This window comes from Gymnoscopelus microlampas (assembly GCF_963454915.1).
Source record: "Gymnoscopelus microlampas genome assembly, chromosome: 9".
Classification (NCBI taxonomy): Eukaryota; Metazoa; Chordata; class Actinopteri; order Myctophiformes; family Myctophidae; genus Gymnoscopelus; species Gymnoscopelus microlampas.
In genome coordinates, this window is record NC_139946.1 from 20,023,030 (window position 1) to 20,046,167 (window position 23,138).

The following is a 23,138-nucleotide window of genomic DNA, read 5'->3' on the forward strand; positions in this document are numbered from 1 at the left end:
CCATTTTCTGTTAACCCATTAAAAACGGGAAAGCATCCGTGTCATTTTAGATTTTAGCCATTCAAAAAATAGCAGATATACAACCTCACAGCGCTGCGAGCTTGCACATCTGCTATTTTTGAACAGTTTTGAAAAATCTTGGAAGTGTGAGAACTACTGGTTTAGAAGACATTTGTAGAATCGGCCTCAGGTCTTAATGGGTTCAATCTGAAAATCTTACTGGACTATATAATGACCACAGAGGACTACTCAAACGTCTAGTGATGTCTTACTGGGTATGCAGTCTACAAAAGTTATTTTACAGTGAGAGGAATTACCAGCACTCACGGAAATGTCCTTCAGGTACTTTTATTAAACTGGAACCAAACAGCTTGGTAAACAGAACGACGTACATTACACGTTTCAGCACAAAGCCTTCTTCATCATTGTACCACTGTGTACGATATGGAAACATTCAACTTTGTTAAATATTCTGATTAACTGGCGATTACGCACCAGAGCTTTCCACTGCCGGTGTAGCTCAAGTGCAACGAATGGCAGCATTAATTCCCACTGTGGGACACATACATACAGTACATGGAATTAATCTGTCTCTGTGATTCAGGTGCATTAAAGTGCAGCAACAGTATAGAAACCTTTTCACTTGTTTAAAACTATTTACTCAAAATATAAAGATAGCCAAAAAGAAGTTAGAACCTATATGCAATGTTTACTACAGTCTGTAGAGCAGGGGTGGGCAACCATGTCTTTGAGATAAACCAGTCCCTACCTAGGGTTTTTGGTCGAGCGAGCGCGGACTAGAGGAATTTGAAAACAGACAAAAACATCCATTCACAATGCCGATATCGGCTGTTTAATCACGCTTAGGCTTGGTGGTTTTAATGTGAACCCAACAAATGGGTAACAGGGGAGCGGCACGGCGTGCGCCACGCGCATAAAGCCCCATTACATTATTCACCCGCATTATTCACTGTGCAGGAAAATATGGAAAATAAAGGATGTGATGATGTTACCATGAAGGCTGTTGAGTATTTTCTCACATGAAGGCTTTCAAGTCAAACTACTGATCACCAGTGACAGAATTGGAGCTAGTAGCTTTCAAACTGAAATGGACTGGCAGCTAGTTTCCACTTTTGTTTTGTTGCCTACAATAGACTGCAACAGATGTGAAATTGGATAGGACAGTTCTTCTTTTCATTTGATGTGCATAGCGCTTTTCAGAAAACTATAGGCTATTAACTTGTTATGTTTTTGTATGATTAAATGATTGACTTATTCTAAGCTCGTATTAATCTAATCATCACCGTATAAAAAGATGGAAACAATGGTGGTTTTTACTGTCTGGCAATGGTCAATCTGGGAACCCATCGCCAAATAAAAAAGGAAAAACAGCGCCCTCTGCTGTTTTTTACTCTTTCACTTAGCTCTGGGGGGAGCTAAATGTAGCACCCGTGCGCAAGGAAACCGGGGTTTTGGTCTGCCTTCAGCCTTTCACCTCCGGTGGTGCGACTATGTTTTCATTCCCACTAACAATATTTCTACACGGAACACTAACACCACTTCTCCCAGAGAACATGGATCGTTTTGGTTATAAGCCCACTTGTTTCTATGATGAAAGAGCAAGTTAAAATGTGAATATCTTTCCGTCTTTTTGTCTGCTCCGAGGACGCTATTGTTAAATGAGTTTTGGTTTGTTTCTAGTGGGGAAGGATCGGCACACGTAAATCCCGCCCACTACATTTGATTGGGTAAAGCGCGGCCTGCTTCCTGATCTGAAGGCACGCCCACTTAGGCCAGTGCGTACGCGATATAACAAACCCCCCCGACAGATTCAAGCGGAGAGCAGAATCTGTTCTTGAGAGATTAGGCAATGGTAGATCTTGCCAGCCTCTGTAAACGCTTAAGTAGATCTTGTGTCCAAAAGGGTTGCCCAAACCTGCTGTAGTGGCTGGCATAGCAGTGTAGGTAGAACATCTTAATAACTGCTACTAATGTTGAGTGAGCGTTTTGGATAAAAGCATCCAAAAAAGGCAATGATTACTTCCATTCTGAGTGACTAATTGATATACATCTGGAATGCGTGCTTTTTGCATAAAAGCATCCACGAAATGGCTATGGTTATTTCCCTTCCGAGTGGCTTCTCATTATTTGAATTAACAAAGCAGTAAAACTCTGTCCCTGAGATTAATAACATTCTAGCCATCCCCTCTAATACTATATGGACCACTGTACCAGCTTATGTTTCCCATGTCAGAGCCAGCTCCTCTTCCCCACCATCACATTTTCCTGGCTTCAGTCAAACCTATCATCTCACCCTGAGAAACATCCTTGTGTGTTCTTCAAATACCTTTGACAGACCCGACCTCAAGCTCAGGCAGCTGTGTCAAGACCGTTTCCTTAAACAATTTACACAAGGTGATTATCCCCCCCACCACCACCGGCATCCACCAACCTTCTTCATGCTGGGTTGAACCACAGACAGAGGGAGTGGGCTTCACACTGCCCTTCACACTGCCCAAAAGGGGGAACTCAACCCTCCGGACGACAACACCAGAGTTGTGTTCTAAAGTAAAGAGGTTCTAAAGTATGTGTTGTGTTGTGTAATATGTATGTGTTGTTTGTAAGGCTTGAAGTGAACTTAATGGATTCTGAATGAAAGCCCCTGAAGAGGGACTGAAAAACACAAGGCGAAAACAAAAAGGCTGCTCATTAGTTTGCCCTTGAACACTCTGCAATCAGTTATGTGTCTCACTCACTCTCACACACACACACACGCACACCCCCCCACCCCCCCCCAACCCAGAGTGGCTAAAGCTAATGCTGGAGTCAAGTCACGCTATGGTGAGACAAAAACATCCAAGCAGGCAGCACTGATATCTTCATTTCAATTAAATGAAAAACGCAAGATCCAATGATGGGTAGAAGAATGTGACAATAAGACATGGGGGAAAATGTGGCAGAAGACACAGATGAGATTTCCTCTCCACGACAAGTGATGTAAAGGTCAATCCTTAACTAAATTACTACAATATGCGCAATGTTAGTGTTGTTGGACATTTACAACTGCATTGAGCCTCGTAATGTCTCACGGGCGGGGTAGATAACCAGAAGGCCGGGTGAGGTAAGCTTTAAGAATTATATTGGCCATGTTATCTGATGGTTCTGTAGTGAAAGGTGGTGATGATAAGACCCACATTGCCTGGGCATGACTTCCGAGCTCAGTCTGGAGATTACTTACGTGCCTTTGAAATGTCCCAGAAACGTTTGCTTAGCCCGAAATGGCCACTGATACAGTCTGTAGGTGTTAAACCAATCCCACCAATAAAAAAAAGACTCTTGTCCGGAGACGAGACGCAAGCCATAGTAAACACCACAAATCTCTATCCATGGCTGTCCTTTGCCACAAGTCAACTAAGATGTCAACTACTGTGCCAACTCCCCGAGAAACAAAATGCTTCACTGTACCATAAACGTAATTTATTTCCTTATATTAATGAAAATGTGCATTGTAAATGTGTGTGAGTACCTGCTTTTACTAGTTGTTTAGTTCAGTTTATTTGCACAGCAATATGAAAAAATACAATACAAACATGCATTATATAGTTGATATTTAAGGGGAAAACCCAAGGGCACTTCAACAACACTTCGCCATAATTGATAAGATAAAGTATTCAAGAACTGTGACTGCAGTGCACTGTTAATAAGTCTGGAGGTCAACTAGCCACATTTGCAAGTTCTTTCGTCTCTGTTAACATCCATTTAATACCATCGTTGCCTCAACATAAACAAGCAGGGGTTCAAAATGGGAGGGATTTTGCTTAACCCTTCATCTGAATGGAACGTCTACATGTAAGAAAACACTAAATTAAGCTCCTTGGAGGTCCGTGACAGAGTCCATAACACAAAGGGAGTGTCAATAAAGCCCAAAGGGTTTACACACAAATAACTCAACTAAGCCTCCGGAGTCTCGTGGTGCAGTCCCTTACATTAATGCCGCAGAGCACTCCCGGAGACTAATCTCTACCCGTCCGCTTGGGTTTAACATCTCATCTAACCCTGGGACAGCAGGACTTTATCTGAATGCAAATGGCAATCAGAGGGAGAATATGGATCACCTTTCAATTTGACACAAGAGGCATGATAGAAGATGCTATTCTGGTGTTCGGATGACATCTGCAAATCTTTTTTTGGATCAAGACCAACTTCTGAAGCACAGAGAGTGACAGACCTGTGGTAAAACACAGGCTTTAAGTTTTTAAATGTTCTTTACCCTATACTACTAAAGGCTAAAGACTATCCAAGATATATCTGAGAGAGCACTCGAAAAAATGACCATCTGTAATGGTAAGTCGTTTGGACTTTGGAGCAAAATGTATGATGTGTTGACCAGTGGAATGATACAATTGGCTTCAGGCAGAACAATTCCATCTCATGCTTTCTCAGCCTTAAAATGAAAAGGCAAGGTAAATTATCCTCAGTCTCCCACAAGGTGGACCACAGATAAAAACAAAATCCATGCCTAGTTTATTACTTTGCTTGAAAAGGCACTGAAGCAATATGATAGAGTCTTCAATTTAACGTTTTCTGTAGATATCATGTACTCAAGACGACAGAGACACAAAGTAAATTCTACACGCTACAGTATCAAGTAGTTTACTCCATTTTAAAGATTTATTTTGCCCTAACATTTATACGTGTGTGCCTCATATCATGGACACCAAGAGCAGAATCCGAAAAAAAAAAGCACCCAGACGTTGTTTTTTTGTCAATCCTTCTGCATTTGTCTCCTAAGCCTGTTGGCGGTATGTCTGGGAAGCAACACACACATAAAATTAAGTGGAAGGAACAGGGGGTACAGCAAAACTAAATAAATTATAGATTCATTTTACCACCTGAAAATGTGATAGAGGCAATTAGTAATGTACAACCACTGCAAGATTGCAGATTTAATTAGCTGGCTTCCTGTCCATTACACTCAAACATGCCATGGAGAGTACCTGGATAATGTTGTATCCAACAAGCAGAGGCGTGACATGGGTTCACTCAAAAAAACAACCAGGATTATTATAGTCAATAAACTAGAAAACCCACATAATTAAAACTAACTGAACTTTTAACAAAAAAAAATTAAACTAGATACTAAAAAAAGGAAGAATGCAAAACTATAATAACCTTGGAACCTAAATCTGTCAAGTACTGAGATTTGGGTAAAGAAAACCAAAATAAAACAAGGTTCACAAAAATATATTGTTGCAACCTTGGGATTATCTGAGAAAATGAGAGTTATCATGTCTTCAAATAAGGTTGGAAATTCAGAGTCAGCAAGTACATGGAATAAGAACTTGAGTGTTGAATTTGAGTAGTGTTGCACGACACCAGTTCAGTTCAGAGGTGAGCAGATGTCGGCAGAGTGCTAGCAGATGTCAGAAAAGCGCAGTGCACCCTCAGCCTCTCCTTACGTCAAAGGATCAGGAACATTCAAGTGTTCCGCTAAGGTATGAGGAGAGGGTTGGGGTTGGGGGGGAGGGGATTGACCTCTGAACTTTCCTGTAATTAAAAGTTTATCAGTCCAAGTTAGCTTGAAGGTTGGCGAAGACACCAGCTGTCACAAATTAAGAGCTGAATCGAGTGATCCATCGGTCAGATATTTGACGAGAAACTCACAAGACTCGAGATGCTCTGGTTCAACCCCTCTATCAGGCGGTAGAAAGGGAATCCATAAAATAACTCCTCCCATAAACAATGCCATCTTTGACCCCTAACCTGGATTAGGAGGACGTATCGGGTAAAACGGTCAGTGTACAGGCAGATTTGTGACACCAGAATTTACTGTTGAGCCTTCTGAAGTTACTGCTGCCCCTCAGTTCAACGAAACACCTGTCATGGGAGGTCCTCATCTGGCGACCCCCATAACGTACCACCCTCTCCCACTGCTCTGACATATTTACAACCCCAACATCCAACCAGATTGCATCTTAGGTGCTCAGGTTACGTTAGAGCTTAACATACAGAAAGTGTAATGTGTTCAGCGTAATGAAAAGAATAGGGGTACACAATATGGTCTATGAAGCGTTGTCGCTTATAGTAACTCTTCCATATGAGCAGGGGCGTCATATGGGGTTACAGGGGATGGCAATTGCCACCCTCTGGCTGTCGCATTTAACTTAGAAATTCAGGTCTCCTCCACCTTTGAAAGCTTTTTGCAGATTAATCTGATTTTAGATAATTCTGCAACTATACATTAGTCACTTTAAAAGTAGGGCTCCCTATTTTGGGCATGGCATTGGCGATTTAAAATAATATTTTCTTTTTTCAAAAATGGCTGATCATCAAGCTCACAACGCATGTGTTCTTGCAATCAGGCTTAAGTGGTCACTTTTTTGCAACCCCCTAGTTTTTATATATATTTTAAAAGCCCCATACAATGAGGGTGCACACTGGATAGAATACATAAATTATGACTGCCGTTATGGCCAAGTGCAAAAGAATAAACATAAAAATGTATCAGATTTCAAACATGACTGATGTCCAAGCTAACTGGATTTTGCCTTTTTGCTCAGCTGGAGAATGCAAGCAGAGTAAAAACAAAAAGGCTTGAAAAGGTGACAGTGAGCTTTTTCTAGCACCTCGCTACAGAGCACCCCCAATGCACAAAGACACACAGTCCCCCAATTGCCTCTTCTGGGGGAGAGGGAGAACAGAAAGTGACAAATATAAACAGTAGGACGGCTGTGTTGAAGGAAATTACCTCCCAGAACTACTGGCGTATGGCCAACACAGAGACATTCATCTGTTTTCTCCTGAGCAGAGACTCATGCAAGACGAGGGGAGGGAGGGAGAGAGAGGGGGGAAGGACGGAGTGGAGCCAGAGAGTGAGCAAGAGAGAGAGAGATGATCAGAGATGGTGAACGAGAGAGGCAGGGAGCAGGAATGAAAGAGAAACAGGGCCAGACAGAACATCTGAAACTTTTAAACCTGTGATCACAGTAGACGATGCGAATTAAGACTGGGATTTCTTCCAACAGGAGGGAACAAAAGAACTTCCACATCATGGATAGCTAAATACTACTGGGACAGTATTAAGCTTTTCCTCCTCTCAGGGAGGGAATTATGTGATATGCTCATATTTGGGCAGGGTGTAAATATTTCAAAACAGGAAAAAAAAAGAAAATGATAACATTCTGTGAGGAGCTTGAGGATTTAAGCACATTTGGAGGTGCGCAGTTCTCTTAACGCACAAAGCCCTGTTTGCCTTCGTTTGGATGTAAGGATGTAGCGGCTCTGTGATCGCCTTTCTACCGTTGAAGAGCAACAAAGGAACTTATAAAAAGGTAAGAAACCACCACAAGACATTAAATGAAATCTAGACTAATTGCATATAATCATGAATGGATAGATGTGCCACTTATTTTTCCATTTACAAAAAAAAAGTCTTATTGGACAGTCTTTAGTTGATGTCCCTGATTTACTGTAAAAAATAAAAAACAACGAACATTTTATGACATGCAATAGCACAAAGCAAAATACAAATACAATATTTCAAATTCTTAATTTCAATTAATTAATCCTCCCCACCTCCCACTTTATTTAAAAGATAACATTTTCAGTACTTCTCTACACAATATCTGAATGCCTAATTCTAGAATATGCATCAATACAGCAATGTACAGAACAACTAGCAAGCTGTGATTACAGCTAATAGCCACTTCCTTCGTTAATTACCTTCACTGTGGCCTGGACCCGATAATGACTGTACAGGAAAATCCTTTGTCATTTGCCATAATCAATGTCACTCACCATTGGGACATCACACTCAGAAAAAAAATTAAGCAATTGAAAGGAGATGACACTGTTTCACTGTGCTTTCTTTAACAGAACTGTTTAAACTCTGGAGTGTAAAAGTCATCTGATGAACATAGCCTGGAATTGCCTGGATGTGTGAGCAGTGATCTCTCTTTGCTGTGGAATTAAAGCCTGGATTATTGTCTGGTTCGGAGGAAGCCCTACTTATCCTGGGGTCATTGTTTAAAAGCAGTGGATCTTTAAGCAATCAACAGAAATCCCCCGTTTTTATTCATCAGGGATTTGGCACCCTGTGCATTGGCCCCGAGCGGTCCCCTGCCCTGGCTCCCGTGCTCCTGCCCGCGGGACCCAGTGACCATGCTGACCACGTCTCTGGAGGCAGTCAGAGCAGAGACCGACTGTCGCCAAGGCCCGCCGTGTCGTCGTCCTCCTCACCCTGTGCAGCAGCATGTCCCAGCCAGTGGCAGCTCCTCTGGCACCCAACTGCTCGGGACCTGCAGAGGGGGCTGGTATGCAGTTGCAATGGGCGGCCCTACTCATCATCATGGTTATCATCCCGACCATTGGAGGCAACATCCTGGTCATCCTTGCTGTGTCACTGGAGAGGAGGCTGCAGAACGCCACCAACTACTTCCTGATGTCTTTGGCTGTTGCAGACCTGCTGGTGGGACTCCTGGTGATGCCCATTGCCTTGGTCACTGTCCTCTATAGTAAGTTACCATGGTGGGGCTCCTGGTGATGCCCATTGCCCTGGTCACTGTCCTCTATAGTAAGTTACCATGGAGGACAGGCCATGGTACCTTTGCCGTCCAATGGACATAAGACATAGTCATAACTTGAAGGAGTGCAACGCGCTACTATAGTTCGCCATCAATCACTAAATTCATCTTTTCCGATTCTGCTCTCGGCGTCCATGATCATGAGCCATGCAGGTATAAATGTTCACAGCAAAGAAATGCATTTAAAGAGAGTAAACTACTTACTACGGTAGTGTGTCCGCTGCACAGTTATACATATTACTAAATGTGTCAAAAATGAGTTGGCCTTAGTTATGCAATCTGGGCACCTTTTCTCCCAATGGAGATTATAGCTGCTATGAGCACAAGCCCAAACAAATGCCTTAATGCACCATTCCCAGTACATGTGGACAGGAAAGCAAACATTTTAAACAAGCTGATTAATTTTCAAATAGGATAGACTTCATTTCATTGCTCATCAGCCCATCTAATGCAGATAGCAAAAATAGGCTCTCAGATAGAAATTCTAAATAGCGTGAACAAAGCTGGATGCGACCGCGTTTGTTCTCTAAACAAATTACAGCAGATGAAAAATAACAAGAGATAGTGGACCATAAACAGGCTACTTCCTCTGGCAGTCCGATTACGGCAGGGACACAGCTAGACCCAACTGGCATCAGGTTTTGACAGCCACAACTCTTCAGTCTTGTTGTTGTTAGGTTTACTGTAAAGGCCCAAAATCTAAGCTGTGTAATTTGTTCACTTTAGGGGGGAAAGAAAGGCAACTAAAAACACTTTCCTTTGATTTCAAGTGTTATTGATAGGACTGTGTAAGAACTGGCCATTAGCCTTCCCTCTGTTGAGGTAGTAATAAGGTCAAGTGCTTTTACACTGAAGCAAGTTTGGCAGATACCTGAATTCTGTAAGGGAATGGACTTAAATGCCCCCCAGACAAAGTATACTGCTCCTCTCCCAATGTGTGGCAGGAACACAAGATCCAGCCACGCTTCTTAAGAGAACTGAACAAACCTTTTTTGCACAAGAACCTTAGGGCATGCACACGGGGGAAATTGCACATGGCTTAAATTACCCATGGGAGCATGCGATTACTTTACACTGAATCTAATGCACTCTGTCAGAGCAAAAGTTATGTGAGAAAGGGCATAAACAAGGCAGTGTCTTTACATTCAGCTAGTCACCCTATAATCCATGTAAGGGTCTTAATGTCCAGATTCAAAATAAGAGTTAACTGTCAAACTGTCTCCAGTAGATGACAGTGCAAGTGATGCTGTACAATTATTTCAGGATAGAACTTTACATAAATTGACAGCATCTGCTGTTCTATTTATAATCGTCAGTACTCAAAGAAATAGAGAAATCATTCTTTCACCATAAACAAAACAGTGGAGCTGTCATTTAGTAGAATTAAATGCTATTTAATGCCAATGGCTTCAGGCTTTAAATGGTAGGAAAGCCGTATTCCAGCTTTCATTTTGAAGAGGGAATCTCACTGTGCCCTTTTAGACGTATAATATGGAACCTGCTAACTACCTCTCATCTTGGAATTGCTGTCTACAGTATAACAGCACCACAGCAAGAGTAGTGAGAAAGACCATGAGGACATAAGCACACACAAACAGAGTTTAGTACTTCACGCTGAGGCTGTAGAGTCACTCCACATGGACGACCACATCAGGCTCTGTGTAGAGACAGCAGTGTATCCATTGAAGCAGCCAGAACGAGGGTTGGTGTTTATAAGTCCAGCTGCAAATCACTTTTATCAGAACCTCAAAGTTGGCACCCTTAAAGGTCAGGCAACTACGCCTCGCTAAACACCAATACATCAGCAACAGCGATATCAGGCTGGCAAAAACATGTACTAGGCTAAATGCACTGCAGAGACTGCAGAGGAGTTAGAGCATTCAATATTCATGAATAAAGGAGTTTCATTCTGTTGAGACCAAGTGTGAGCCACTCTAGGTTTTTGTCCACATCTGCTCGACAGATGAATTCAAAGCTTATAGGCAACACCTTGAACATTTAAATGGTTCCACTGTTTAAAGGTGGTTTCTGTCTAGCGCTAGAACGTGTAACAAAAAAAAAGGGGGCGGGGGGGGGTAAAGTAAATCAAAGAAACTGCTTGTTGAAAAGAATTTGGGTGTTAAAGAAGAATTACACACCCACACAGAGCAGAGAGGGCTATAATGTAAAACAAAAAGGATATCTAAGAAACGGCTTAGTAAAAAGAGTTTAGGTGTTTAAGAACCATTACTCCCACGGGGCCCACACCCAGCGGAGTGGGTTTATTGTAATCGCAGGTGTCCGTCTTGTTTGTCTGTCAAAGAGACGGCTTTAATTTGATTTGGATCAAACTTGGTAGATGAGTTTGGGGTAGCGTAACGAGGTAGGGCCAGTTCTATTATTTTATTTATTCCCCCGCTTCCCCACAGTCAAAGGTCACAGTACACCATTAAATATTATCCCTATGCTTATACATAGCACAAGTGTAACATCTCTCTGAGTGCATTTCCAGTTTTGAATGATTGTAAAGCACCACTACTTGGTCTACTAAATGTTTATATTGAGAACCATGTAAAATAAATAGTTTTGATGCATTTGACGATTGGTTCTAGATTTATAAAGCAACGTTAATTTATCCACTAAGTGTTTATATTGAGGACTAAGTAAAATAAATTGTTTTGATGCATTTAAGGCTTGGCACATCTAAACCCATAACATAGCAGTGAGGTAACATTTTCTGTACCACCTAATCCAAGGTTAGCTTAAAGAAATTGGCAGAGTGTCACCACTGCCAGGGCCCTGAACCAACAGGTGTACAATAAAACATTATTGGTCTGTTCTGCTAATGAGATCAGCCCCATCTGTTTCAGAGAGCTCCCATTTTAAGAAGAGTCATCTTAGCACCATGTTCACAGACCAAATCCTCAAACTGGAAAATAACAATTTAGTGCTTTTATCCGTCTAATCTTCCCCGAGATGGGAGCTGCAGGCTTGTGAACTCTTACCGCAGAAGCTATCATCAATGTTCCATTTCAAAAGGACGGAAAAAAATCAAAGACCATTTTCGGGACATGAGGGCATGCCCCGAAAAACAGATTGAAACAATTATTTGGGAGAGTAGAGACGCTATGAAAACCCCCCAAAAAATCCAGTAAAGGGGTGAGCTCAATCGATGGCATAAAAAACAAACAAAAACACACAAAAAAAGGATAACTTTGACAGACATCAGCGGCCCTTGGTGGAATATCAATAAGCTGGGACAAGGAATTTTCTTCATGCAGTAACAAATAACTGTACCAACGATATAGTTCAATATCAAACATCCAATTTAAATTAAACAATCTTGTCAATGTGGTTTCTAGTTCAAACCAGTATGCGACTTATAAATTGTTGTCTCATAATATATAAAGAAACTGTATATACATATTTTTTATATTACACCCTTAACCAATACAACATATTTGTACTCAAATGCTTGGTTTGTTACATACAAAAAACTGTGGAGTGGATGCATTTGAATAAATAAAAAATACAATTACCATTTATGTTGTTCTTTGAATAATGTTATCCACATTTATTTCTAATAAAGATGAATCATTCCTCCAACGAGCAACATTAAAATAGCAATACGGGATCCTTTCATATTAAAACTAATTCACCTCGACAGGCTTCCATTCAGCCTAGTGCCATTACAAGTAGCACTTAGGAAAAACATAACACAACAGAATATTATGTAAAGCAGTATTTCCGACAATGGAGTCTTTTGCAACGTTAATGGGTCGGGACACAAACCAGACCAATTACTTGCCAATTTCATGCCTGGAACCAAAAATAAACACTTCTGTTGAGCATGGTCTTATGCACATCTACATAAAGAGCTTTTAGCTCCATAAACAGTCATCAGAGAACTCCTCTTTCTTCCAGTACATCCATTCCTCACTGAGATAAACAAACACCAATCTTTACATGAGCGCTACTTCCATTCTGTGGACACTGTGGCACATCCCCCAACTGGGATGTGCGAGAAGTTTGGAGAGAAAATGGGGTATACTGAGGACATAGGTGCATCAAAGTTAAATCAGAAATGGACCGTCCGCTCTAAGAGATTTAAAATAAATGAAAAATAATTTCTTCACGTAAGCTATAAAGACTGGATTGTTATTGTCATATAATCCCCTCTTATCCTTTTCTCAGATTCTGGGTGGCCTCTTCCAGAGTTCCTCTGCCCTATCTGGCTCTTCCTGGATGTGCTGTTCTCCACGGCATCCATCATGCATCTTTGCGCCATCTCACTGGACCGCTACATTGCCATCAAGAAGCCCATCCAGCACAGCCAGTACAAATCCAGGGCCAAAGCCTTGGCAAAGTGTGCCCTGGTGTGGCTCATATCCATCGGTGAGCATGTCATTTCAGATCATCTTTCAACACTAAGCAAATCATTGCTAGCCACCCCACCACATGTCTCTCCTTTGCCCTTCAAGTTCATAGGTGGCCAGTTTGATAACATTTCATTTTGTGAGGGACAGTCTGTTTGATTTCTTGACACATGAGCCACAGCAGACCTGGTTTATAGAGTCAGAAATAAAAGCCGGACGCAATAAAAGTAGGTGCTATATACACAGCACTGGCTTCAATGGTTAACACACCAGAACATTCACAGAGATGTCAATGAAGCGGTCCTGTGGGACAGCTTGTGTGAACAACCCTAGAGACTAGGCTTCAGAAAACCACCGGACAGGACATATTTTTGTCCATCACATCAAAAGTGCCTGTAGAGTAAATAGCCCACGATAAAAGTCACGCTATCAACAGCTGACTAATGTTAACGTTTGACCCCAATATAAAAATGATTAATTTGGCTCAAAACGTAGAAATACTCATGGGTTTAGAAAATGGTTCCAAAATAAAAAATAAAATACAAATGTAATTTAAAAAAAATAATTAAGAGTTGAAGAACAGACATTGAAAAAAAGAAAAAAATGGACGATTGTGAGCTTGTAGACCGGGCAACCGTTTTTTAGCTAGATCAGTAATCCGCTGTTTATTGTATGACAATTGGCTTAAGTGGTTAATCCTTGATCCGAATAATAGAAAATATAGAAATGATCAAATGTAATCAACTGATTTACGAATGGAATTATATTTTTACATTTTTATATACAATTTCATATATTGTCCAACACTGCAATATGCTACTATTCATGACTTGCCAATGAACCCTTGCATAAGCAGACCGTTTTGCTGGTTGAGATCTGTACAAATCTGCAAACCATATTAGCTTCCCAGTAGGAAATTTAGTTAAGAGACTCTTGAGCTCATTAACAGCGCAGGCTGGTTCTCTGGCCAGTAAGTTTCATAGATTGTGGTGTGAAATTTTGGCTAGATTCACCCCGGCATTAATGGAGAATCATATAGTACTCAGAGCTGTCAGAAAAGCAGAGCCTCTTGTCAATGGGCCCTTTTAGCCTGGTATGATTTGAACTTGACTCTGAGTAAAACCAGATGATTGGATGCAGTGGCGGGAGGGAGCGAAGCACTTAGAATAGAGTCCTTCTTCTGCACATTGATCAGTGACAGGATGATCACAGCAGGTCACAGATAATCAGTTTTGTGTTTGGATTTATTCTGGAACCGAATCCTTTCTCTCTCTGACATCTCAGCCTTATGACATACAAGTTTGAAATCTTTATGCAATTATAGATTCCAGTCACTTAAATTGAAATGCCAAATATGGAAACTTTTGTTTGAGCAAAGAAGGACAAAAAAAAACACTAGGAGTGATAAGCTAATAAGGAGACTGGGCATTAACACCATATAAATCTAGCCAAAGCTAACAGAGCCACTATCTTCTTCAATTTAATGAAAATAAAATAATTTGGCAATACTAATAATTTTCCACTTTCTCATATTCAGGTATAGCACTTCCCATTCCCATAAAGGGGCTGAAGAACTACCATCTTCCCAACAACATCACCTTCAACAGCAACCATACCTGCCTGCTGAGAACTGACAGCTTCCGTGAGTTCATCATGTTTGGCTCCATGGCGGCCTTCTTCGTCCCTTTGACCATCATGATGGTCATCTATCTGCTAACCATTCAGGTGCTGCGCAAAAAGGTCTACTTGCTCAAGTCAAGGGTGAGTCAACGCTTCACTCGACCGACAGTCTCCACGGTCTTCCAAAGGGAACAGACTGCATCCATGCCACCGGATGAGAAACTGACGCTGCCAGATGGCCGATTTATCAGATCGCCAGGAAATGCAAATTCAGCCACAATGCAGCCCTTCACAGGGGATGACATGCCTTTTCGGCGGATGTCCACTATAGGCAAGAAGTCCATGCAGAACCTCAGTAATGAACAGCGTGCATCCAAAGTGCTGGGCATCGTCTTTCTCCTGTTTGTGATCATGTGGTGCCCCTTCTTCATTACCAACATCACCTCTGTGCTGTGTGCTAGCTGTGACAATGATGTGATTGCTCGTTTAATGGAGATATTTGTATGGGTGGGCTACGTGTCATCGGGCATCAACCCCCTGGTCTACACCCTGTTCAACAGGACGTTCCGTGAAGCGTTCACTCGCTATATGACCTGTAATTATAGCGGACATGCCAGTAATGGAGAGGGAAGGCACACGAGGGTGCAGCACGGAGGACGAAACCTAACAAAGATTTCCTTCCGCTCCTCAATGGCAGAGAACTCAAAACTGTTCATGAAGCGGGGAATGAAAAACGGAATCGGAGCGGTGAGCTACCAAAGCCCTCTGAGGCGCAGACAAGCGCCTACACAGTCCTCAAGCACTGTTGTGTTGGACACACTGCTTCTAACAGAGAATGAGGACTGTAAGCATGAGGAACATGTGAGTTACGTATAGAGCTGACTTAATGCATTCCCTTCAGCAAGGGAGAGCCTGAAACAAATCAGCGACACATTGGAGTGCAATGGAAATGTAACATCCCTTGAAAGGAGGTGACACAGGCCATTTTACGTTGAGACACTGACGATCCCTTCTGTGGGTTATGTTTGCGGTGCACTAAGAGGAAACACAGTGAGCTCCACGTCTGAAGTGGAAGCAAAATAAATGGCAGAGACCACAAGCAGGTTTTCAAACTATAACTCTAACTTGCAGAACATTAACGTCATTAACACAAACATTCTGCAGAAGGAGGATATTCGCAATATACGTCAAATCCCACATGGCTCAGAACGGATCGTCTTTAAGGACACTGCCAGACAAAAACGCAAGGAATGGAGAGGTATGACAGTCTGGAAATTCTCTGTGTATTTCAATTCTAATCCTGTCACCTTGGGCTATTTGAACCTGCTATGGACTATTTCAGATGATATGCTTACAGTAGGCTACATAACTAGGGAGGATACACACTCCCATGACCTTTTCAAATCTCTTCTACAACATTCTTGATGCATTGCACTCTCAAAATGATATTACCCATTGTTACTGCAAGTTTTTCGGAAGGTGTTTTTGTATGTGTATTACAGACTTACTGCACTGTGTAGTTTTGGAATGTCAATGATTGGGGTTTTTTAAAAGTTGTTGAAAGAGAAATACTAATAATGCAAGAAATCCAAAGCTTTGCTGAACATGCTCAATAAAATGTACATGGAGAAGTTTCTGACATCATACTGTGATTGGTTGAAAGTGTAAAAATATAGTGCTCTGAAAGCATCCACCTTATTTACCTTACCTGTAAGCTACTGTAGCAATGGTGCCAGTCACCGTTATCACAGTAGTCATGTTTTCTAATCATAAAACTGGTCGACACTGGCGTGCTGAGCTACGGCACACACAGTAAAATACTATCTCTCATGTATTGTTGCTTAAATGTGCCTTTAGCTCCTTAAAATAGAAGCTTAAATTATCAATTTTATATAATTGATTTCAATGAACTGTTGCACCTCTAGTTTGAGCCCTTTTCTTATTATGTTCCTGACTATACTATTTCACTTTTATCGAGGCATTATCTTTGTCTCTTTGGTGAACGGGGAATCACTAGGACAAAGCAGGCTGCCCCAGGAGAGCTGAATAAACACACCATAAACCACACTACTACAGCTTCTGAAGCTTAATGAAAAAACAACTTGGCTGCAACGATTCAACACAACAGAGCAAGCACATGTCATAATCTATTTAATTAGTGGTCATACAAATGGGCAAACCACCAAACACAGCCTTAGCCTACGGATACAAATGGGCCAGCAGGGTACATGAAGGGCATAGATACCTCACCAGTGATGCTATCAGTCTGTCTTTATGTATCTTAGCATTGTAAAGTTATCAATTGCCATCATTATACTGCACACTAGAGAGCTAAATATGTTAAGGACAGACAGGGCAACAAATATACTAAACAAATGTTAAGTTTTGTTATAGTCAATCTAAATATATCATTTGGATGGGAATCTTGCAGCTGGGAATGACTGTGCCATGCTAGTATGCTGGGGCCATCCGTTTCTATGTGCGTGTGCGTGCGTGTATATATATATATATTATATATATATATATATATATATATATATATATATATATATATATATATATATATATATATATATATATATAGTCAGTGTGGTAATTTAAAAAAAAATCTTTTTTAAGGAGAATCATGTAAATGAAGGACTTGAAATACCAACTTTGGAGAAAAGCATCTTACCGTAAAACTACTTTTATTAAATCAATCAAGTATTGTTGATCAAACAGCTTTGCAAATGTAGTCTGACCAGAAAAGACAGAAATTGGAGCTCAGGCCCATTTAAGAAATAGTCATTATTTTCCCCCCTTGAGTGAAGGAGGCCGTGTCCTTGGAGCCATTAGGGTGTGAACTGGAAGCGAGGGGAGCGCAGCTGAATTGTTGCCGTTCAGGAGTCTTTGTAAACACAGGAAGGATTTACAGAGGGTTTATCTAGCGGGCCAATTGATCATGAGGAATATCACATAGCCTTTTTTGGGCTTAAAATGGACGCCCGGGTGTTCGCCTTGCTTGGCAAGGCTGCTCTGTTTAACGCTTCTCTGCTCGCCTGATGAGTAAATTCACGTCTGTGTATGAGTGATGACCCCCCATAAATACAGAGAAAAGAAAAATGTGCAGTTGAGACAGACAAGAAGGCCCCATCTGTCGGTCCTCTCGCAAAGAGGCAGCGCTTACAGGAACACCAGGAAGTCACCGTGACCGCTAAACATCAAGAGCATCTAAATTCAACTGTATGCAGTGCAATGTTTGTTATGTTTCAGGTCACAGGATTGTGACCACTTTGTGCAACACTAATAAGTTGTGCATCACCAAACTTGTAAACGCCAGCTTGGCGAAAAGGCTCTTGTTAAAGATTTAACGCTGCTATTGGCTTTCAGTCGTGCTTATGAAGCTGAACAGAGCAGAAATAGCATTAAGTCATTATTTCTGGGGGGGGGGTGTTCAAATAATTTCATTTATAAAAAAGTTTCTTAAAATTAAGCAACATGCCAACATAAGAGATGTGTGGCCCCTCAAGAGCTAGTGCAATGGGGTGTGTGCATGAATGCTTTTAAAGGGTTTTATATATCCCTCTTTAGAAATTCCACATAATTCTTCAACATAATTACCAAAAACACACGGGGCAAATTACTAGACATATGAGGGTGATCTGAGGGTGGTTCGGCAACTTTTGAGACAGGAAAAGGATCTTGCATCTTAGTAAACCAAGATAAAGTAGTTCAGTAAAATGACAAAAATGTTCTACTAGACTCAACATTGTAATTTAATAAATTCCATTTAATTTTAACCCTGTACTTTCTTCTTTTGGTCAAGTGGGCTTTCACCATTGTGTTTAAGACAAGGTGATGAGGAAATCACACAGACTTGTCTATTCGCACCTTTACAGTGTGTAAGTCAGGTACAGCGTGTAAATCAGGTATGTGCGCAGCGACTAATTTCACAGACTTTTAAACAATGTTTTCACGGTATGCCTCTGTAGGAGGCAAGCTGTCTATTATATAAGGGGATCTGCATGTGTATGTCTGGCACTATTGTTGCAAACCAACAGAGTGATCAGCATCAAATGTCTTGTGGCATCAGTAGGCCAAAGACCAGTAGACCAAGGAAGTACATCCAGATCCACGCTCCTTTTCACATGTTTTATACAAGTAAATGGGGTTCGGATCCGGCTAAACCTTCCCCAAATGTGGAGTTATATACCTATGTCAATAGATATCATAGATGACTGGCGTCACATGCTGGCCACAGGAAGTCCAAAATCGGCATGGGAGCCATGCAGTCATTAACTCTCTCAATACCAAGAACAACTTATGACGAGACATCGTCATAACGCCCTGGCTGCCAAGAACGACTTATGACAACTTTTTGAAGAAAAAAATAATAATTTTAGTTTTTTCACACAGAACCAGAGATAACGTGATCCAAAGATGTACTGCTCCATTCACTTCATGGTTAACTTATTACTGTGTGCTTTTTGTTTTACTATGTATTTTTGTCCGAGACATGCCATTTTCAAAAGCGTATAAAAGCGAACGGGAGGTCGCAATGAAATTTTTTTTTCTCGGAAGCACAGTGAAACCCTCTGTGATTAGCAACCATCAGGGGATCGATCATACTGGAGATAAATATTCTGTGACTACTTCAAAAGGTAAGAAAATTGAAAGATCGCTGGCAGTGGGTGCACACAGCCAGAAATAAGTCTAGCAGTGAAAGAGTTAAACCCTGTCTTGTTTAACCAACTACACCAGGGGTTTTCAACTGATTGTAAACCAGGGACCACCACTGACTAAGAATCAACCTGGGCACCACTGTCGTGTTGGGTGGCGTGGTGTGGGGTGAAAAACTTGAAATTAAATAATGGCTGTTAAGGGCTTGATTTAGTTGCACGACGCTATGCAGAACTAATTACATCAAGCCTTTAGTCATTATTTAACTGAAATATGCTAGTGGTACATAGCTCAAAATAGGCTGAGAACCATTGCTCTATTCCTAATCCCACGGTTAACCTTATGCCTTCTATATTACAGGAAACAAATGAACCGATATACTGATTGTATGAGCGGGCAGACACATGGGATTACATGCACACATTTCCTAATAATGATGACTCAACCAGGCAAACTGGTACACCTTCCCTTCTTGAGATTCTATCTTACTCCCTTTTTCTGTGGAAATTTCTTGACCTCCAACTTCCCAGACCACATACAACACCTTCACGGACCACCAGTGGTCCATGGACCACCAGTTGAAAATCTCTGAACTACACGACTAGTCTGGAATTAAGGGAACTCTAAGAAGTCAGCCAAAACTGAGCACATTGCTATCTTTGAAGGTCAAACCCTCATCCAAAAAGCCATTTGAAATGCTTAATATAATGTTCTAAGCTCTAAATCTCATTTTAAATGCTGTAGAAAGTAGTGCATTTCAATTTTCTTCGCAGAATACAAGTGTGTTTTTCAGTAAAATAATAATTTAACCGAAGACTAGCGTGCACATCCCTACTGCAAATCACTTTCAACTACAACTGACTGATGACAACATAGCCAGTGCTGTAGTTAATATTTACAAATTCTCCCCATTCTTTAAAAGAGAACATGATAGACTGGTGCCTTTGTAGTAGAGAGAATGGCCAGGGGTGGGGTGCCATAGATGATTATGGCTAAGACAGATTTGCCATCTACAAGTCTGAAACTAGAGTGTAACACATTACTGTTTTGGATGTTTTGGCAAAGGCAGGGGTGGTACAAGCCACTAATAATACCATCTCAAGGATGAGCTTCAACTTCATTTGGATAACTATCCTGTGCTATGGGTGGAATGCAGTCTCTGTGTACTTGCATTGAGACTGATGAATCAGCTGTCATGGAATATGTAATAACAGATGTAGGAGGACCCCTAGTGGCCATGTAGGAGCCTGACAAGACAAGAATCTGAAGGCTGAAGGAATTCAATCTGAATCTTACCTAAACATGATGAAGCCGATGGATTCGACGGCAGCCCTTCTGACATCATCGTTCACGTCGCTCACCTTTGAGGAAAAGAGGGGACTTGATTAACCAAAACATTTAATCTTAAAGCTTAGCAGTCCATTATGGTATGGCATAGCATCTGAAAACAGTATCAGCTCTATCATTATGTGTCATCACCAAATTGAGCTTGAGCAGTCTGACACCTGCAGGACGTTAAGCTGAATAACACAAATTTTGAATACAAGTTGTTAAACGGTTATTTTCAAGTAAAAGACATGAAAGGCAAAATATGTATGTATGAAGTGGGTGGTTCTAAGGTCCAAACCTGGAATTCTTAATGATTTTTTGGGTGTGTCCACAGAATAAAATGCATTTAACCCTTACGTCTTTACACACCGGGGGCATGACAAATAAATGATGATTAAAAAAAAGCCAGCTAATATTTCATATAGAAAATATTCATAGTTTTCTTAGTTGATGTCTCATTAATACAGGTGGATGCCTTTATAAGAAAAATAAGGCTCCGAGATGTAATCTTCATGTTCTGTGTGGATGAACACACGACAAACAGACAAAACCCAATTATCATTATTTAGGGAGAAATAAAACTGAGGCCATGCCTCTTTCTTCCCAGCAGAATGTACGTGTTACGGTGGCCTGTATGTGTTCTTCCCAGCAGAATGGAAGGGTTATGGGAATGTGGACAAAGAGGAAGTACTCACAGCGACGTGCAGCAGGCGCCGGATGGCCTTGTTGTTCCCAGAACCGCAGTAGGCCATGCCAACCGTGTACATTCCTGAGCGCCTCAGGATGGGGTCCTGGAGAGGAAGACGATGAGAGAAAGCAGAGCCTCAACACTCAGGGGTCTGCACACATCAAACAGCCATCAACACAGCTCAATCATTTCCTTGTCTGGTTCATTTACAGGGATTTTCTGGCATGGAGTACAGAGACTTGAATCTGACATGGGGTAGTCTACACATGCAAAGGGGGGAAATTATGAGGACAGAAGTCAGTAGATCAAAGTTCCGAGCCTTGCGAGCCAAGGATTGTTCGCTTCTTTTGTTTTCTCGCCGTCAGTTGTGTCTTTGATTATCAATGTTTTTGTTTGCTTACTTCTTCGGTTGGGGATGGGGGATGCTAAGGGCTCCATACAATTAAAAATAGTTTTCTTTGGTTTTTAGTTGTACTTATTAACATTTTAACTCATTCTGTGCCAATGACGTCTTTTGACGACTGTTTTTTAGTAAGCCCACAGTGCCAATGACGTCTTTCGACGTCTCTTTTTGAAAAACTTTCAGAACCCAAGATAACGTGATCCGAAGATTTACTGCTCCATTCATTCACTTCTTGTTAACTCATTACTTAAAAATCCTGTATCTCGGCTCCTGTGTACTTTTTTTTTAACAATGTATTTTTGGGCGTGACATGCTATTTTCAAAGCGGGAATAAAGGGAACGGGAGGTCGCGATGCAATTTCTTTTTGGGGTTTATTTTTCACGGAAGCACAGTGAAACCCTCTGTGATTAGCAACCATCAGGGGATCAATCATACTGGAATATTCTGTGACTACTTGAAAAGGTAAGAAAAATCTAAAAATCTCTGGCACTGGGCAAACACAGCCAGAAATAGGTCTGGCACTGAATGAGTGATAAAACATTTTAAATGTTCCATACTTCTCCACCATCTACCGCAGGGGTGGGCCACGGGCAACCTTTTCAGGTACAAGATCTACTTTGTCATTGTCCAAGGTTGGTGAGCTCTACCATTACCTGGTGAGATCTGCCATCGCCACCACTTTTACATGTTATTATAGGCTGCTAACCATTACAATGCAAACATAGAAGACTCATTTAACCCATTAATACCTGAAACTGTGTCATTTTTAGATTTGAGCTAAAAAGCATTAATTTACACTTTGGGCTATTCAAAAATAGCAGATATACAAGCTCATAGCGCGGCACCGAGTGCCGCGCTACGAGCTTGTAGATCTGCTATTTTTGAAAAATCGTTAAAATTTGTGCAAATCTTTGAATATATATATTTTTAAAGCGAACATTTTTAACTCAAATCTTTGCTTCTCGGGGTCCCTGGAACAAAATATTTTGATGGGGGTCTGCGGCCAAATACATATAATTTTGGGGGTCCTTGACGTGAAAAAGAATGAGCACCACTGATATAGAAATATAGGTTTTTCAGAATACTGTTGAGATTTAGGAGACGTGTAGAATCTGCTTCAGGTCTCAATGGGTTAATATAATAATAATTTCTGTTGTCCCATTAGGATAGAGTTTAACATCAAACATTCATCCTGAAATATTCATCCTGTTTGGACGGATTTTGCCTGGGTTTTGGAATTTTGGTTTTGGGTTTTGACTGGATGATCTTAAAGACATTGTTGCCAACCCCTGCTCTACCATGTCTTAAGCCTAATCTATATTTCATCATACACACGTTTTTGGTTGGACATCTGTCTTTTTAGAAAGCGACAGACATATGACAAACTATAAATTAGGCTTCAAACTGTATGAGGTTCTGTTGTCCCTGTGCAGTGCATTTACTGCACTTGAAATCAAGTGTTAAAATAAAAGGTTCACTAATCTTTCCGAGAGCGTTCCAT

At 41.1% G+C, this 23,138-nt stretch overlaps 2 protein-coding genes across 5 annotated transcripts in view; one reads left to right on the top strand and one right to left on the bottom strand.

The window, feature by feature from the left end:
- Positions 1–23,138, bottom strand: part of psmd1 (proteasome 26S subunit, non-ATPase 1) — a 53,779-nt gene that overhangs the window by 23,048 nt on the left and 7,593 nt on the right. For both annotated transcript variants that reach the window (XM_084066353.1, XM_084066352.1), the window contains exons 15-16: positions 21,241–21,336; positions 20,513–20,577 (exon numbers count right to left, since the gene is read on the bottom strand). In XM_084066353.1, coding sequence (XP_083922479.1) covers positions 20,513–20,577; positions 21,241–21,336 — 161 coding nt within the window. The remainder of the gene's footprint in view (positions 1–20,512; positions 20,578–21,240; positions 21,337–23,138) is intronic.
- On the top strand, positions 6,916–16,186 carry htr2b (5-hydroxytryptamine (serotonin) receptor 2B, G protein-coupled). Of its 3 annotated transcripts, none has more exons than XM_084066894.1 (4): positions 6,916–7,331; positions 7,876–8,513; positions 12,756–12,956; positions 14,475–16,186. In XM_084066894.1, exons 2-4 carry the CDS (start codon positions 8,252–8,254, stop codon positions 15,431–15,433), a joined length of 1,422 nt encoding a protein of 473 aa, XP_083923020.1. In that variant the 5' UTR covers positions 6,916–7,331; positions 7,876–8,251; the 3' UTR covers positions 15,434–16,186. The 3 variants fall into 3 exon arrangements, with proteins under 3 accessions (XP_083923020.1, XP_083923022.1, XP_083923021.1); XM_084066896.1 differs by having other exon boundaries at positions 8,082–8,513; XM_084066895.1 differs by lacking the exon at positions 6,916–7,331 and having other exon boundaries at positions 7,743–8,513.